This window comes from Anneissia japonica, unplaced genomic scaffold (genome assembly GCF_011630105.1).
Source record: "Anneissia japonica isolate Jap-2015-1 unplaced genomic scaffold, ASM1163010v1 scaffold256_len832006_cov191, whole genome shotgun sequence".
Taxonomy (NCBI): domain Eukaryota; kingdom Metazoa; phylum Echinodermata; class Crinoidea; order Comatulida; family Comatulidae; genus Anneissia; species Anneissia japonica.
In genome coordinates, this window is record NW_022691310.1 from 550,661 (window position 1) to 569,234 (window position 18,574).

The 18,574-nt window shown below is 34.6% G+C and overlaps 1 protein-coding gene across 1 annotated transcript in view; it reads left to right on the forward strand.

Annotated features, from left to right (window-relative positions):
* The first annotated feature begins 4,925 nt into the window (after positions 1 to 4,925).
* The window catches only part of LOC117100029, a 29,879-nt gene continuing 16,230 nt past the window's right edge, over positions 4,926 to 18,574 (forward strand). Inside the window, exons 1-3 of the mRNA XM_033239579.1 lie at positions 4,926 to 6,466; positions 16,204 to 16,797; positions 17,683 to 17,730. Of these exons, the coding sequence (XP_033095470.1) occupies positions 6,292 to 6,466; positions 16,204 to 16,797; positions 17,683 to 17,730 (817 nt within the window). The 5' untranslated portion in view covers positions 4,926 to 6,291. The remainder of the gene's footprint in view (positions 6,467 to 16,203; positions 16,798 to 17,682; positions 17,731 to 18,574) is intronic.

The following is an 18,574-nucleotide window of genomic DNA, read 5'->3' on the forward strand; positions in this document are numbered from 1 at the left end:
TATTATTATTATTATTATTATTATTATTATTATTATTATTATTATTATTAACCATTTTGCTAACAGAATATTCGGTGGTCATTGACGTAAATTAATTACGTTGACACTTAAGCAAACAAGACAGTAGAACTTATTATTAATAATGATATTTAGGATATTAGTGTTGGGAAATAAATTTTAAAAAAATCTTGCTTTCTTATTCAATAAGGATTTTACGGTATATGAACTTTTTATTATTTTTGAATTGCAGCATCACAATTCATCAGTTTTTATTGTGACTTGATATATTTATTTATTTATATGTATATTTTTTTTTAATTTTGCATATTCATTCGCTTTCTAATCACTTTAGGTAACTGAGGATCAGAGGTATGGCGATATGAAAGGTCATCTTTTCTTTACCTTTTTATTCATGTTGTCTTATCTTTCTTTTAATTTCTTTTCCTTTCTCATATTCCTTATTTTTCCATTGTTCTTTTTTTCCTTTTCTTTAGCTTTCTTATAATTCCTTCTCTAACCTTTCCCTTTCTTTCTTATTTCCTTTCTTATGTTTCCTTATCTTTTCTTTCCTGTTCTTTTTTATTTATTTTTTATCTGCCCACGACCCCTAGGGGGAGGAGTTCTTAAAACAAAATCTCCCGCCTACAAATTGGTCAACTTGGCATATATGGTTTTGACAGATGACCAATGGCTGATACCGATACCACCTGGTCCGATAATGGACTATGTTTAGAGTGAATTTGACCTAGTTATGGTTATGTACATGCTCCTATCAGGAGATTATTTTTCAAACATCTGACTTTCCTATTAGGCCTACTTATCATCGACAGCCTGAGTACAAAAATGAGAAGCTGCCCTCTAGATAAATTCAGACGGTTCGTTTCAGTACTATGTACAGTGAGTATGGCAAACGCTAACAATATTACCTAATTTAACTTTGTTGTTTTGTGATTTTTTTAAATGGTTTATTTATCTTCATGCCGTATATGATGTAGGGATATGAGCGTGACGTGTCATCGATAGGTTAGACTATTTTATAAAATAAGAACATAGTGAATATAAACTTTAATCAACATCATCTGAATAAATATTAAAGTTGTAATTTAATACAAATAGCGTATATAAAAAAGATACACTCTTCTGGCTGTGTCGAAATCAGCAATGTGAACAAAATGTACTGGACACTGTTTCAAAAGTGAAATCCAAAATATGGAAGTTGAAGTAATATTACCGATATATTCTAGATGAGTGAAATTGGTCAGTCACATGAGGGCGGCCTGCTGAAAATTGTTTTGCATGCTCTTGCTCTCTCTTTTCGGCAGCTTTGGACAAAATAATCACAAAACGGTGCGACGAGAGAATGAAAGAAAACCTCTCTGATGTCTGCGAAGATGGATGGTGATAATAAATCAAGCTATGTGAAACTAACGTCAGAACCAGGTGAGAGTGTTTCATTGAAGATCAGTACAATACATTAGATACAAACATTTTATATATAGTTCTATTCACAGGACTAGGCTTTAGCATTTAGGATAGGTAGTAGGCCTTGCTAGCTGGTGGACCAGCTAGCAAGGTCCCAGGCCAACTTCCGCAGGAAACTGCTGTATTCCCCTGTGATTCCGGAACGATGTAGGCCCTTAGTTTACCTAGCCTAGGCCTATGCTACGGCATATGCCCTGGCATTCCGCCCACCCCTTAACCATAAATGGGGGGGGGGGGAGGGGGTAGGCCTAGCAATTTTCAAGCCTCGGCCTAGCTGCTGAAAACGCAGGGTTTGATAAATTAAAATCACTGACACTAGGCTGAAGATGGTGTTAACCAACAACAGTGTGTGCCTCAGTCAAAACATTTTTCATTTTATTCATTTCGAACTCCAAGGTGATTGGTGACTTGGAATTACTGGAGGTAACGGATGTGTAAACATTTTTAGCTCGGGTTTGACAGTGCACATAGACTAGTGAATTGCAACTATATCACAATATGTAATTGTTTTAATAAAAAGTTTTTAAATACCTGATCTGAATGAGTAAGTTCAACCGTAAGGTCCACTGATTAATCTCAGATAAGGAAGTATTCTCCAAGTATTAAAATGCATGCTATAGTGTTGGAATTCAATATTCTGACATTAATTATGTCATCATCAGGAATGTCATTAGATTTTCAAATCAACATGTTACTGATGTTGATCATGGCAATGGATGAGGATTTCACCCAGTTATATTCTTGAATGTAGACTATTTTACAATATGAATTTCTGATTTCTTCAACATCTTTTTCATTGATGGTGTTGCGCTGTCTTCTTGATTGTGTGAGTATCAATCTGTAGTTATCAATCCTCATTGGAACTGGAACATGCAACAACTGGTGAGATACTGTAGGTCTAACAAACATTGCCAGTCAATGATGAGCCTGCTCAATTGTCGCTTTTTTTTATCGCAGGGAAGTACAGTAACTGTACAGTACCTGCCTAGTTGGAATTCTGATAATTCTTAGATTTATTGAGTCGTGCATTAACCATACAGTGAATTGTTTGCCTACGGTATAATGATCTGCCAGGCACAGATTGCACCATAAGGAAAGTTGTAGTTTATCGCATCACTTATTCTGACGTATAGATTAGCACATTTTACTATACCTACTGTTAAGATAAGTTTATCCACAGCATTGGGAATACAACATTGAAATATTATACAAATATTGACTGCTCATGAGGGGAATAGTGAAATCTATTGCCCAGAAGTGATGTGGAGGCTTCTATCTTTCTGACAGCCCAGGGAAAATAGACTACGGTTTCCACATCACCGAGGGGCAATAGATTTCACCGTTCCCCAAATCTAGAGCAGTCAATATGTGTTTTATATACCTCATATATATAGATACTAAGAGGCCTAAAAAATTATCGTCTATTTGCTGATCCATGGCACAGTCAAGGGCCAATCTCGTCGTAGAGTTCGCAGTCCCCTTTACCATCAGCGCAATGTTAAATTGGGGCCTAGGGTTTGCATCACGTGACAGGTCAAAAAATTACTATTTTTCAGGGGACTAGTAATTTTTCTGGGGAATAGTACTTGCCCACTTCTTAGCCAATCAGATGCGTAGAATCTATGTCATGAAGTATAAAATGAAATATTTACCGATTCATATCTATTTCAGAAAATCAATGCATCTGCATTGCATTCATTGTACTGTATCTGTGGTTTTCACTTTCAATATTTTATATATGATAACAATATTTAATCGGCATCCATTAGGCAACTGTTGCGGTCTAATTTTGCAATTCATCAAACAAACGCACAACAGACTAATCACTATAACCTCATCACAACTCTACAGTAGTACTAAATAATGACCTACAATATGACAAACTCAATAAAAACTTCAAATGGTACTGTAAACCATAGTAAATCACATCAAAAACATTCATCCATAATCAAGTCAAGCCTTGTCTCAACCATAGGAGCTCTACTCTGATAAACTCACTCCAAGTTTATTATTGTTTTGATGTGAAATGTAGGAAATGAAAATAAATATGACTATCTCAATGTGTATTGTGAATATGCTATAAAATGCTATAACTATACCATTATTAATACTAAGTCTCTTGTTAGAGCTATATCTGTGGAGATATTGTGCTTTACTTATACCAAGTGCTGCAATTAATCTGTCATCTATGTATATGACTGGCGCAGCTGGACTTACTACAAGTGTTAATTGTTACTGCAGTAAATGATTATATTACAACTGCGCATGATCACTATTATTAGTAGTGGCATACTAATTGAAAATTACTGGTAGTACTACCATACACTGTGATGGACTGTATTGTGTACTAACAGCAGATGTCGCGTGAGTTTACATCTGGATGCACTGAACTATTGCGTATTTTTTGTGGATTTTTAAGTAGGTCTGACATCATAGTTAGCTGAATTGGTAAATCTTCTTCTAGTGGATACAGTAGCTTACCATGAGGAGCTGACAAGTGGACACTTTAAAGCAAACCAATTGAGAAACCTACTATGTTGCTGTGCATTAGGATAATAAATAAGGCTCTACAGTAGAAAATCCATAGCAAAGATCCGCTCAAATTTATAACTTATGTAGTCCTATATTATTCATCTCTTTGTGAATTGAACAACATATTGAGGAAAGCATCTGAATAGAAAAAGAGAAGGATTTTGTGTGCTGCTGTATCAATATCATGTGAATGATATTGTTTTAAACAGGTGCACATTAACGTATACACTTTCAAGTTTATTTTTTGAATAGATATTATTATTGGAAGTCGTGAGATACAGTATTAAAGTTTCTATCTGCTTTTGGCATCAACATGATATATTCGTAGCATCTGGTATGCTTTCAAAAGAAGATTTAAATCTATATTTAGAATTCTATAGTAGCTGGCCTGGCACTCTGTGCGGATTACTGTACTATTATTTGTAGTTTGAAATGTAATGAAGACACTTTGAAACTTTGTTTAGGAAACCTTGTTTACAGTGAATCTCATGCTTTTTAGTCCTAATACTACACAGTACTGTAGCTCTGAGGCCCTCGTCCGCATTTTTTTTATTGATTGTCTACCAACGTAGGCTGTGGTGAATTGTTTACTGGGATATTTAGATATATATACAGTATGTTAGGAGGCAAACACCAAAAGAACCTATCTCTTTTTGGGTTGCAGTACAGTAATAAGCAATTTTCATCTATTCTGTGGTATTGAATATTTTAAGGAATTTGTATCGCATTAAAGTACTTTTTGGTAAATTACGCTCCCAGAAATTAGTAACAATTTAATATGAGATTATCTTTTTAAACAGTGCTAAATTAAACCAATTTTCTTGCATCGACAACTGGATGTTAAAGAATTTTAATTATTTCAAAATTGTGTATAATTTCTGAAATGATCTGCAATTAGAGAGGGCTGGCAAATAAATCAAGTACTTCCGAAAAAAAAAGCTTAATGTTGGAGGAAATACCCTGTAGTGCGTTTGATGACATCACAGCATTGGAAACCATGCCTCCAGCCTGTAGTTTCATTTTGTGTTTGCCTTGAGATCTAATCACATGACAAATCTCATTTCCTGTATTGTTCGGTCTCATTTCAACCACACATGGACAATAGCCTAGCAGTCCAATAGCAGTAAGTACTGTACTATTAGGCCTACACATTGTCATAATGTACAACCAGTGAAAACCTTTGGATTATTAATCCGCATTTGTTGACGAGAGGAATTAGCTTTATAACATTCAGCTGGCCTAATTAGGGAATTTCCCTTGTGTGCCTTTCTGAGATTGCTTCAGACAGGGAGTTGCTAATTCAGAGTTTCATAGAGGCATAAGGATTCATCTGGCACTCAGGATTTTAAGGCAGTGAGTGAGTGTATAATGTTCAGATCAAATTTCTATGTGAAGATCTTCATCTGATCGTTCTGATTGACCTATCAATTGTTTTGAAACCTGAAACCAAAGCCGATGTGATTTAACAATACTGTACTTTGACGACCAATCCCATTAAGCTTTAGGATAAGTATCATGAATGAACTTGATTGAAATGATTGTCTAAAGTGTTCTGCTAAAAGATGTGATCATCTAAACAGGCATGTTGGATTTTTTTGTGGGACAGACCAATAATGATTTTTGTGTGGAATCAATTGGCAATTATTTTTGTTTCTCGTGCAGGTATTGTACTACAGAACATTTGAAAACTATAGTATACAGGATGTTCTGCTGTATACAATAACATGGTTGTCTTCCTGTGAATTTGTATCAACTTCCTTGAGGTTTGTCCTCAAAGCCATATAATGTCTCCATAATACTCTCAAGTACTTGCTGTACAGTAGGCCTACCAGTTCATCACTAAATTTGGCCTGTTAGTTATCAAGTTGGAAAATTTACAGTATATAATTAATATTTCAATGCTTTGAGAGAGAGAAGTCTTTAATTTAAGTCTTATTTGAAGCGTCAGCAGACGAAATTCTTATTGGTTGTCAAGGATCTGACTGTAGACGTGGTTGTCATGAACAACATTCAGAACTAATTCCCCAGTTTGTATCCAATATCACCATACATAGAAATGATGCATACGGCTGTTGCTATGATACAGTAACTCAACAAAAAATTAAGTTGCCAAGTTTGGCCAGCAAACTTCCTCAGTTTTTCAAAGAAATTCTTAACCTTACATTGCCTAGACCTATCAACTTCTATTTTTGCAAACCACTACTACATTGAAGTTCATTTTGAGGTTGTATTTTGTAATAGTAAGTTGTTTCTCAAACTTTCATTTGTGGTACAATAATGTCAGCTGTTACGCAATTTGAACGTTTCCACAATGGTTCTGCTGAAGTCGTAGGTTCAGTCGGTCCGGACTCTCCGATTTTCCATGGATCTTATGAGTTTGACAGTGATGTTGACCTGACCTCACCGATTTCAGATGACTGTATTTTGTTTAATGAATTTGATTTGTCAACAGGTGAGAAGAATGAATTAATACAACTTGATTGATTTTTTTACAAAAAACAGTTTTTTTTTTATACATATATATATATTTTAGCCAGAGCCAGCCATCAAGAGCTATTAACCATCAAAACAATACTATACAAAAAGACAAAACAATAAAAAAACAATGAATCACTAACTAAAGGAACTATCTTGGGGTAGGGACGATACTCCACTAAGGTCCAAGTGACCTGCATAACCCACCCTATGTAATATACCTACGTATGCATCTAGGACTTAGAGTAGGGACATTATTCTGCATACCCCAAAAACCTCTTCAAACTATTATTAATTATTATTATTATTATTATTCAGTACCAAAAAGACCTTCATTTCTTTAAATTAATAAAACAATATACATTTATTAAATGCTTGAAAATAGTTAAATTTGTGGTACAGTAGGTCAGGGATGAATCAAAATAAAAAAAATCAACCATTCAATTAGTAAATTAACAAATCTGTCAGTCAATCATCCAATCGATCAATCAATCAATCAATTAATCAATCAATCAATCAATCAATCAATCAATCAGTTTGTAATAGACAATCACACTACAGGTATTCTTAAGTTGTCTTCTCACAAAAGGTGAGTGAGGTTTAATTAAAAGATGATGATGTATACAGAATGTGTATGATTCTCAGCAAAGTACAATAAATACAATATTATTTGCACATCATGTGTTCTTTGGGTGACTCATGTTGATACAAAACAAAATCTATAAAATAAATAACTGGTCAATGCATCAATTGCGTCAGGCTTGGTTGAGCCATAGTGTGCTACAGGCCTTAGCTTGCCACCGTAGTACTAAGGAGTAGAACTAGAGTACAATACCTTTTTGATTGTACAGCATTAGTTGAGACACACTGATACTAGTAGTATGGAATTTGTGCTGCACTTCGGGGTCATCGTGTACGTTGCTGACCTGTTTCTAAGCCACTCTTCATCTTGAGAATCCAAAATGCTCATTTTGTGGTCTACCTATAAACGATACTGTAGTACAATTATTACATTTGTCTCTGATCTTTATCGCATATGGTAAATGTTTCAATGGCAACTTGTATTAATGGGAAGGTTGCTTTCAATAAAACTCAATTGAAATGTAGAGAATACTGTAGTAAGTAGGGCCTTATATAAATTAAACCTTGACTTCCTGATATAGTAATCACAGTAGGATTTACTCTAATTGCTAGACCTTCACAAATGATGGATGTTACAATGTGCTTAATAGTAAACTAATGGAGTTGCTTTCATGGAAATAAATTCTCTAGGTTTGAGAAGTATATCCCTATGGTAAAATTATGTATATATAGATTGTTTAGTTTTCATTTATCTCTCATTAGTATCAGTGCGTATGTTTTTTTAATTGTGCAATCCATTTGATAGTTGTGTTTGCCCTTTAACAATTTCATTAGTCAAACTGGCTCTCATGACTGAAAGACGCAGAGGAACGCGAATTCGCTTCCGTCATGTCATAAAATTCAATCTATTGATGCATTTCAAAATATAAATGAACAGGCTCTTGATAGCTTGCTCTAATTGCCTAAACACTGATAACAGTGATAAAGAGGAAGTCTTTTCAGACTACAGTATACAGTAGTTTGTAATCAATTAATCAATCAATGAATCAATTTTTCTTGTTTAGCCTATATCCAATAGAAATAAAAAATTTTGAGTCTTCAAATGGGGGTGCTGATGGGGAGGGGGGTGCACGAAGATAAAGTGAGGGGGCTTGATCAGTTCAAGGGCAGGAACTCGCAAAATAAGGTGATTTTTACCTACTAGACCATGATTTTTTTTGGAGGGGTGTGCGCCCCCACGTACCCCCAAGATACACCACTAGCTCCTAGGAACTTGCAGCCGCCACATTGCAGTGCCAGTCCTGACTTTGATGGAATTTTTTTCTTATCCTGCCTATCTCTAGTGGAGTTTACTTGAGCAACGAAGAGATTAAAAACTGATGCTGGCCAGATTTTTACTGGGCGTTCAATTCAATGCAAGAAAAAGAGAAATATTTTTGGGTGGTTGAAAGCATGTCATTTATCTAAAACAAAATTCTTATGTTAAAGTTCCAGTTTTTTTTTTGCTTATTCATCAAATTATTTTCCACAACGATTTGTAATGAAGTGTTTATTGTCGTATGTAATTATTCCTGCTCCAAATTCTACTACAGTGCACGGCCTCCTAGAATGTTTCAGCAAGTCAGAGTGGAGGACGGTACAGTAATTACTGTACCTAATAATGTGCTAGTGGTCTTTTATTTTATAGTATAATTGTCACCTAAAACTCTTTAATTTGTAATTTGGAGGTCAGTCTTCTGTTCCACTTCGCCAATAACTCAAATTTGCCACTTTTTCCTTGTGAGGCTTCAAGTTCTACAATTTTTTTTTCCTATTGGTACAAAATTATTCCAAACCTTGTTGTATGATATCAGGATTTCATTTAATGTTTTTCTATTTGTTTGTGTACATTCAGCATTGGCGGACCATCAAGGCAAGCAAGGTATGCAGTGCATACCCTGGCTAAAACATATTAAAAAAAATATAGTAGTACAGTTTCTTCATTTTATTTAGCATTTCTTAGTTAGAATCTTCTATATACTGTAAACCTTTTAATGTTTTGAGTGGAATGCTACAGTTCATTGGAAATAGCAAAGTTTTTCAATGTTTAGCCCACTTTGGTATCTGGATAAGTCCCAGTCGGGCCTCGCATCGTACTCTCAGCTGCTTAGAATTTCCGCATGGTTGGTTTTCGATATCAGCCAATCACATAATTATTCAGTGATTCAATGGGAGTCAGAACATACCCTATAACACTTAAATTTGCTATTGTGACAACCGTGTGGTGGCATCAGAATAGCCAATTTAACACTGGAATGGAAGCGGTGCTTCCGCGAGTATGTGCGCATGTTCCTCTTCCCGCAAACTGGGACCTCCACTGCCGATCGGGTATTCTATCTATAGGCATATTGAATGATTAAAGTTTAAATAAATTTACATACATATGAGGGGTATAAAAGAAACTTTGAATTTTTATTATTTGAATTGAAATTTGTTAAAATACAGGTATAAGAATTCTTTTGAAGAAAAGACAATCATGCCGGTATTAAAAATACTGTAACATACTCTGTATTTTGACTATAGAACGCAACCTAATTCTGTATAGTATTAGGCTAACAAACTTTTCCTACTAGCAGGCCCAAGCATCAGTGGCGTAGGAGTCTTGAAATGGAAGGGAGTTGATGGGGGTAGGAAGGTAAAGTGGGGGATTGGTTATTAGGTGAGGGGGATAACTCGCAAAATAAGTTGATTTGAGGTGATTTTTAACTACTTGAGCATGATTTGTGGGGCGGGGTGCGGCGGGGGATGGGCAAGTATTTTATCAAGGGGAGGGGGGCTTGCGAGCCCCTCACAATCCTAGATATGCCAATACCTAGCATATCCTGCAATTTACCATACGGTCCGCCACTGACATTCAGAAAGACAAATTCAATACTACTATTCTGTATAACGAAGAAATAATCTTATCTTGAATAGAAATTTGATTACTGTATTCCTGCCAGTACTGTAAATAGACTAATGAGCAATCAAGGAAATCAATGGGATATCATACAGTATGTTTCTGCTGGCTAAAATTTCAGTGTAAAAAGTATGACGCTGCTTATCTCAGGCTGCCAAATAATAATTTCTTAAAAAACGTGGGATGTTTGGTAATAATAATAATATAATAGTCAGAGTAGTGGTATGCAGTGTGTGTATAAACACAAACGTTTATTTGTGGGAGGCGTTATTCCAATTGAGGCTCTGGAACAGCGTTTTTTCGGTGCTTATGAAAATAAATACGGTAAATACTGTACTGTAAATAGCACTGTTGGGTGTACTACTGTACATTACATTGCATTTTTAACAGTACCAATGTTGTACTGATTGTATAATGATCAATGGTCGAAAAAGTACTCGCATAGAGGAACAATGATGTAAAGGTTTTCTATTGAATGGTTGGGCGTTGTAATTGATGATAGAGCTGTTAAATAAGCATGAAGCTATTAAAAAAATAATGTACAGAGAGGTCATATAACATATGCAGGATGTTCTTTGTTATGGGCACAATGAAATTGCCATGGTAACATATATTAATCTCGGAAGTCTCTTGAGCTGATATTGTAAAAGTTCATGCCTCGTTTAGTTTATTAGGATCTGTTGACACAATACTAGTAAATGATGGCCTTCTTAACCGCCACTACTAAGACTACTACTACAGTACTAAGACTGCATGCTACTAATACCGCTACCAGTACTCTCTACCTTTCTACTTAACCACTGCTACTCCATGCTTCCAGTACCACGGCTGCTGCTGTCAATGTTGCAGATATCTTCCAGTATTACTGCTGAATTGTTATACTACTTACTGCTACTATCACTACGTCTAACCATCAGACTTCCCAAGTTGGGGAAAAAAAAAATCCCCTCACGCTACCATCCCCAGCCTGGTTTAGAGGGACAAATTCCCTGGAAGCTGACAAAAATGTTTACTTTCTAATGAGTTAATAATGTAACAATCCTTTTTGGGAAGGCAGAAGACGACCCAAAAAATTGGGAGAAACCAATGATTTTCAGGAGAAGTGCATGGATATTGTAAGTCTACCCAATGAGTATTGGGTGGGAGGATTTGAGATGGGCATTGGTCCTAGAGTTTAACTGATACTGTAGTGGTCTGCAGTTAAGTGCATGGATATTGTATGTCTACCCAATGAGCATTGGGTGGGAGGATTTGAGATGGGCATTGGTCCTACAGTTTAACTGTTACTTAGTGGTCTGCAGTTAAGTGCATGGATATTGTAAGTCTACCCAATGAGCATTGGGTGGGAGGATTTGAGATGGGCATTGGTCCTACAGTTTAACTGATACTGTAGTGGTCTGCAGTTAAGTGCATGGATATTGTAAGTCTACCCAATGAGCATTGGGTGGGAGGATTTGAGATGGGCATTGGTCCTACAGTTTAACTGACTCTGTAGTGGTCTGCGGTTAGTGATTCCCACTAATGTAGATTGAATGAGAACAATCTTTTTTTTTCTACAAAAATGATTATTATTTAAAAAAACACAAAACAAACAAAACGTTTACAAAAATTTCATGAACATTGTATAAAGTCTGATTATTTTTTTTTTTTAATTGACCCACTGAGATGTGAAAAAACCAACTCATATTTTGGTAGGGACCAGTCTGGCTGGAATCGCTTCAATCCACTGGTCTCACACCCGTAGCACAAAGAATAGCTACATGTACAGTATTTGATTGAGATTGCTATCATCACTGGAGCAGGCGTAATCTTTTGTTGTTTAGTTGTACAGTAGGCCTACCATCATTGACTTGCTGGGCACAGTTATGCTCTGGTTTCACAATTCTAAAGAAGATTTAACAATACAGTACTAAATGAGACCAGTTTGGTTTACCATCAATTGTAGACTCAAATCCTTCATTTAACAATACTGTTGTACTATTGTCTACTACTAGTAAGAATGCTGTTATTCCTGTCTAGTCTTTTGCTAAAATAGGTTGAATGAACTTTTTACTTTGTATACAGTAGTCACATTCTTAATCTTTATTAGCAAATGCTTTTCAAAAAACATTCTACAGTAGAAGTGCTATAATGTGAGATAGATTAAAAAAACAATTAGAATGTAGTCTAATTTGGTTTTCTTTTAAGTATTCAGGTACAACAAAGAATTTAATCTTGAAATTTAAATCACTACAATTTTACAAATCCCTGTGTGTCTACTGATTCTGTAAATATTCATGGTCGGCACTGCATTAATCTTAACTTTATACTAAATGATTTCATGATTGTTGTGTGAATTTGCATGAATTACAGTAGTACATGTTGGATATTGGTACACACATGCAATTACGCAATACAAGATCTGCTGTACTTGTATGCAGTGTCGAGTGTGATTACCATATTTTCATTCCTGCTGATTGTCACAGATTTGATAATTTTGTTCAAAATGTTTATTTCATTATTTATTTTGCATTCATATTATGTAGGAAAGCAACTGTTCATGTTAGCACTGTAATAACAATAATACTAGCAAGTCTGGGAGGAAAAAGTCCAACAAGCTGTTACACATTCATTGGCCAATAGTAGGCCTTTTATTCCACACACCTTTATTTTCCAGGGACCAACATTGCTCCAGGTATAACAAAATTGAAACAGTGTATTCTCTGTTTTATTTCTTGTCCTGCTGCCTTGTTGACCACATATTCTAGGCTCTGTTCTGAACATTTTTACTTGTTTATGTCTACTCTTCCTGTGTTGCACATAGTGATTAATAGGGGACTACCATGCAGATCAGTTAATACTCGATTCATCATCATCCTATTATTGTTATACTGTCTTTAATACCACTGCATTTTTGCTGTGGTGCGATCAATAGTAATCAAGTATCATTCAGTGCCACTAGCACCGGTTTGGGCATATTCTGAGAAAATTGCTTCACAACGGTCCTCAAGATCAAAGTGCGGGGAAGAGGCATTTACATAGCTAGTTCTACAGTGTACTGTAGAAACAAGAACCTGATTAATACCAAATTATATTGATTTGTAAGATTCGACTTTATTTAGTCATCAGGATTAACATCAGGAAAAACATACATCAGAAGAGCACATTTAAAGATATTTTTCCCCTTGGAAATTGGTGTTTTTTTCATAGGACAGGGCATCTTGTTTTTTTTTAAATGATGAATGTCTTTTAATAATGCCTTGAACACTTGTTGACGGTACAGCATAGCAAACTTCTTGATCAACCGTTGTATGTTGTTTTCAAAACTATTAACAGTTGCTTAAATTAAAAATTTTTGATTTAGAAAAACGGCCGAATAACCATTGCGGTTCTGGCATTTAAAATGTACAACAACAAAAAAAGAAGTCTGTAAAAAAATTAAAAAAAGATTTTAAAAATTTTATGATTAGAAGTTTAGAAGTACCTGCCAAGAAAAAAGTGGGTTTCAGGAAGGCATCCTTTTTTTGTTTGAGAGAAGGTTGCAAAACATTTTTTGAACAACTGTTTTCTTTTTGTCCCTTTTTGTTATGTGCTATTTGTGTCCCTGAGCATGAGACTTTGTTTTTGGAAAAACGGTTGTCACACGAGAGATAAATATCAAAATCAAAATAAAAATCAATATCAAAATATCTAAATGTAGCAATAATCAAGACGATATGGAATCTAGAATAACATCAGGAATTTAAACATATTTATTCATTAAATAATAGGAATCTGTTTTCAATTACCAATCAACAAATATGTAAATTTGTGGTTTTCATCATTGTTGTAGTAGGCCACTTCTTACGTCAACTCGTAATGTAGTAATTACACAATGTTTAATGTCACAAATGTTCATGAATAGCGATTAGTGTATGTGACTGAGGCAGGATTATGATCACACAGTACAAAGTGTAATATGTCTACATGTTTACATATATGTCTACATATGTCTAATTTTAACAACTAAATATTTGTTTTACACTCATGTTTGAATACCGTTTTTCTATTACATTTTGATTTATACTGTGTTAGGGTTTTTTGATTTATTCTAATTTATTAATTTGTACTTTTTATTTTTATTTAATAATTTGTTTTTGCATAGGTGCACCAATTTAAGTCTGTTTCTTGTCCTTTCATTCAAATATTTTATTGTTTATAATACTATATATTTTTATAGTGTTATTTATTTTGTGTTTTTGTTTCTTACTAATAACTCAGGTACAAACATCATGTATGTATGTATATTTATTTATTCAACTTTCTTTATACTGGAAGGCACGCTCAATGCGAAGACACTGGTTTTCGTTGTGGTCCAGTTAAAACTTAAAAATACAAAAGTTATTGGAAAATTTAACAAAAGGACTAAATCACAAAAATAGAGTAGAGACCAAATAATTGAGAGCATTTCTAAAGCTAGGCCTACTGTACATAGATTAAAACTCTGGAAAATCCCTAGTTATGTTGCTAGGTGCAGTAGTTGGTTCCAGTTCATGGATGCTCGATAATGAAAGGTTCATTTTCCTTGACACATGTTCTAATATCACAAGAGTAAAATCCTTCAAAGGTGTTTAAAAGAACTTGTAGGCTATTAGGTAATTGCATGGCATTTATGGCAAATAAATGCTATTTATGGTATGAGTCCAAATAAAATGAATCTTAATCTTACCAAAGGGTAAAATCTAAACATACAGTAAATGTACATAGGAAGTCTTTGTAGCCTAAAGCCATGTCCAGACTGTCAAATTTTATATTTAAAAACATAACATGTGACATGCCTAAATATGGTCATGATGACATCACATCATGACCATATATAGGCACACCATGACTATATATGGACATACAGCAGTATTTTATCAAAGAAAATTTGAAAATCTGGACAGAGCTAAACACTTTCCTGATATTCTGCAAATGTGTAACATTGTATATTCCACAGCAGGCCTCTGAAACTTAGAGATAATATCTGTGCAAAACTGTTCCCCCTGTAGTGAAACAATTTATTTAACTATTAAGGTTACTCTTCCTGTGTGTGCATCATATTTGGTTATCTTCCGTGATATGAAAAGTGACATACAGTACCTACGTTAGTTTAGTTTTTGTTCAGACTTACTGTACTTCTGCACGTACCAATGAACCTTTTTTTTAAGTGTCAATCAAACTTAACAACTGGCCAATTAAAACAGGGCCAGGAAAGGAGTTGAATAGCTTAGTGGTTACGAAGCTTGCCTTCCAATCCCAGAATCTTGGTTCCAATTCATGTCAGGATTTTTTCTCACGAATCCACTCCCAAAACCTCATATTGAGATTTAATTTGTGTAAGCATCATGTGTGTATGTTTGTCTTGTGTAAGGAATTGTCAACTACAAGTAGGAAAATAATATATACATTCACTATTGACATCCTTGTTACATGTGTTGTGTGCCTAAATAAATATTAATAATAATAATAATAACAATAACAACAACAACTACAACAATAATAATACATGCATGGCTAACAAGCACACATGATGTCCCACAAATGCACATGTTTGCATATGTTAGCAACGATATCCAAGGGGCGGGGCTTAGCGGAAAGGTGCATTATGGTGCAAACTACCACTAAATAGCTACTACTGTACTGCTGCCGCCGCCGCCAACTCCACGATCCAACATGTTTACTTAAACTGCACTGGTAGAATCCACTGTACCACTACTGAACTGTACTACCTGTAGTACCACGAAGTATTTAAGTGTTATTTGCTATACTGGTAGATGGTATTTATAATATAGTTAAACAAAAAACAATTATTATTTTAATGTAAGTTTATTGATATCATACTGTAATTAATTGACTGGACAAAACTTTCCCCTTGAATGCTGTAATTATTATTGTTTTTCTTTTCAACGTTAAATTTTTTTTTATTTTTTTATTTCCTTCACATCCAACAGCAATTATACTTGCCACTTACAGGATAAGAATGATCTTACAGGATAAGAATGATGCTTTATAAACTAAGTCTCTTTTATGAGATTTAGGGAGTGGAGTTGATTTTAATTGTGAGAAAAAGTCCTGCTGTGACAGGAATTGAACCCAGGACCCTGGGATTAGAAGGCAAGCATCTTAACCACTGAGCTATTCAACTCTACTCCATGTATTTTAAAATTAATTTTATATTATATTTATATTTTCAGAGGAACTTATTGATGCGCATGCAAGTAAATTAATGGAATGGGAAGCAGATGTAAGTGACCACGAAGATGACACGGTCTTCTTATCTGACAATGGAACTGACAACAAATCACAAAGCTCTATTGTCCAAATGGACTGTCAGTCTTCTGCGGCTACAAGTTCTGTAGCTACTACGCCCTCGGGCATAGCCCCTCTCCTTGTGGATGAAGAGACGAGCCACGCTTTCTTCTGTTACACTAAAGATGACAATGAATGGGCCTTTAATGTCATGCGCAATCTGGAATCGCCTTCTTATGGTTTCAGATTCGCAAATCACAATCACGAACTTGATCCGCATCAATCACAAATGGATGTTATCATAAACGCCATGAGTACGGCGAGAAAAATTGTGATTGTATTGACTCCCGGCTTTATGCAAAGTATCTGGTGCCGTCACGAGAACTTGAAGGCTCTGCGGCCATATTTTGCTGACCCAAGGAAAATTATACCAGTGGTACTGACGGAAGTAGATCCGCCTGATTTTTTAGATGGAATTTCATCGATAAATGCTTTGTCAAAGAATTTTTTACAGATGTTTGTTTCTTCATTAACTCAAGGTAATGTTGCGCTGTACAGTACTTATTTCAGTTGGTTGTTTCTTCATATTACGATGAATAATTAAAAACTTCTTCGTAATATGATTAATTAATATATTAGATCAGTAATTGATCATATTATGGTGATGTAAGTTAAATAGATTTTACTGCTATTTTGTTGTGTTCTTTAATATATTTTATTGTTAATTTGCTATAGTCTAATGCTTAATAGTAGGAAAATTATCTGGTTTCAGCAAGTTCTTTGGTCACTTTCAGAAACCATTGCTAAGGTATGGTAAGACACAATTGATGAAGCTGGCATTGGCTGCCAGCGAAAGCTTGTGTCTAATAAAATTACATCTTTAAAGTTAGTCTTAGAGTGCTATCTCATCATTACCAGTTATCAAAGTTTAAGCAACTATATGGTTCAACCAAAACAAAACTGATGATTTTCCTACTAAAAAAAAATGAAATTCTTTTAAAATATTTTTAATGTTCAGAATAAAAGTTTTAGAATTTCATTCAAACTTGGCTATTCCTACACAATGAGTCGTCAATCAGTGGAATCGAGAAATCTTTCCTGATCTACCAACAAGTGCTAGAATAAATCTGCTCACAGCCTCCAAGAGTTTGGAAGGAGAATCATCTGTTCATTGCCATCAAGACATTGGAAGATTTTTTTTTCAAGCCCACCAATAAGATGGACGAAGAAATTTTATAAAGTTTTTTTAAGGCCTAACTCTTTTGGGGAAAGGAAAATATGCTCAAGGCTATCTCTGCTGTACCTTGTTTGCACATGGTCCCAAATCTTCAACTAGCAGTATCATTTTTACTAAAAAAAAAATCTATTAACATTTTTCTTCAATATACAGTAACAATAAAATATAACATTTGCTTACTTCACAGGTAGTACAAATGGAACATCAATAGGTTGTCACAGCACCAATAGATTAGGTGAGTAGGCTGTTAATGCGATGCCATATTTAATTGCCATGTCATGATAATAATCAATACATCAAAATGAGTTTTTATGACTGATTTTTTTTTTATAACTAATTTACATATTTAAAATACAAAGAAAATACTTTGTGTCACAAATATTAAATTAAGTTTAATACGGGACACAATCATAAAAACAACAGTGTATGTTTAATGAAATACAATCAGTTCTGTATCAAAGTCATGTTTGAGTCAATGATTCATTAAAATTTAAAAAAAAAAAAGATTTTGAAAGTACTGTATGTTTAAGATGTTATGTTGAAAACATTGGTGCTGTATTTGCAATAAGGTTGGAGTTGACTTCCACTCTGTCCTTGGGCAAGAAATCCAGAAATCTATGCGAATTGGCCTGATCACTATTGACTGCATTATTATGGACTACTCCCAAGGAAGCTGATATGTGTTCCATACTATAGGCATGTTGCAATCAGCTTTAGATTGAAATTATTATTTTTTTTAATTTAGTTATAGTTGACATATTTGTATAGAAAACTTGATTATTCTGAATCTGGTATTGAGCCTATTCTTCTACATCAGGTACATATGTCACAGTGTTTGGCTTCACAATTAGGTACTAGTTTCAAGCCAGCCTCCTAAACATTCGCTTCATTCTATTTTAGGCCAAATTCTTGGCTTCTACACCAGGATTTACCATAAATATACTTTAGTGCCCCCTTTTTTGTGACCAACAAGGAAATAGAAGAGCTATTATTGTCTCTTTTCTTTGTACACATCAAATTATTTTCCCCACCAGTATACTTCACCACAATATTGGGAAAGTTTAAAGGATGTACAAAAC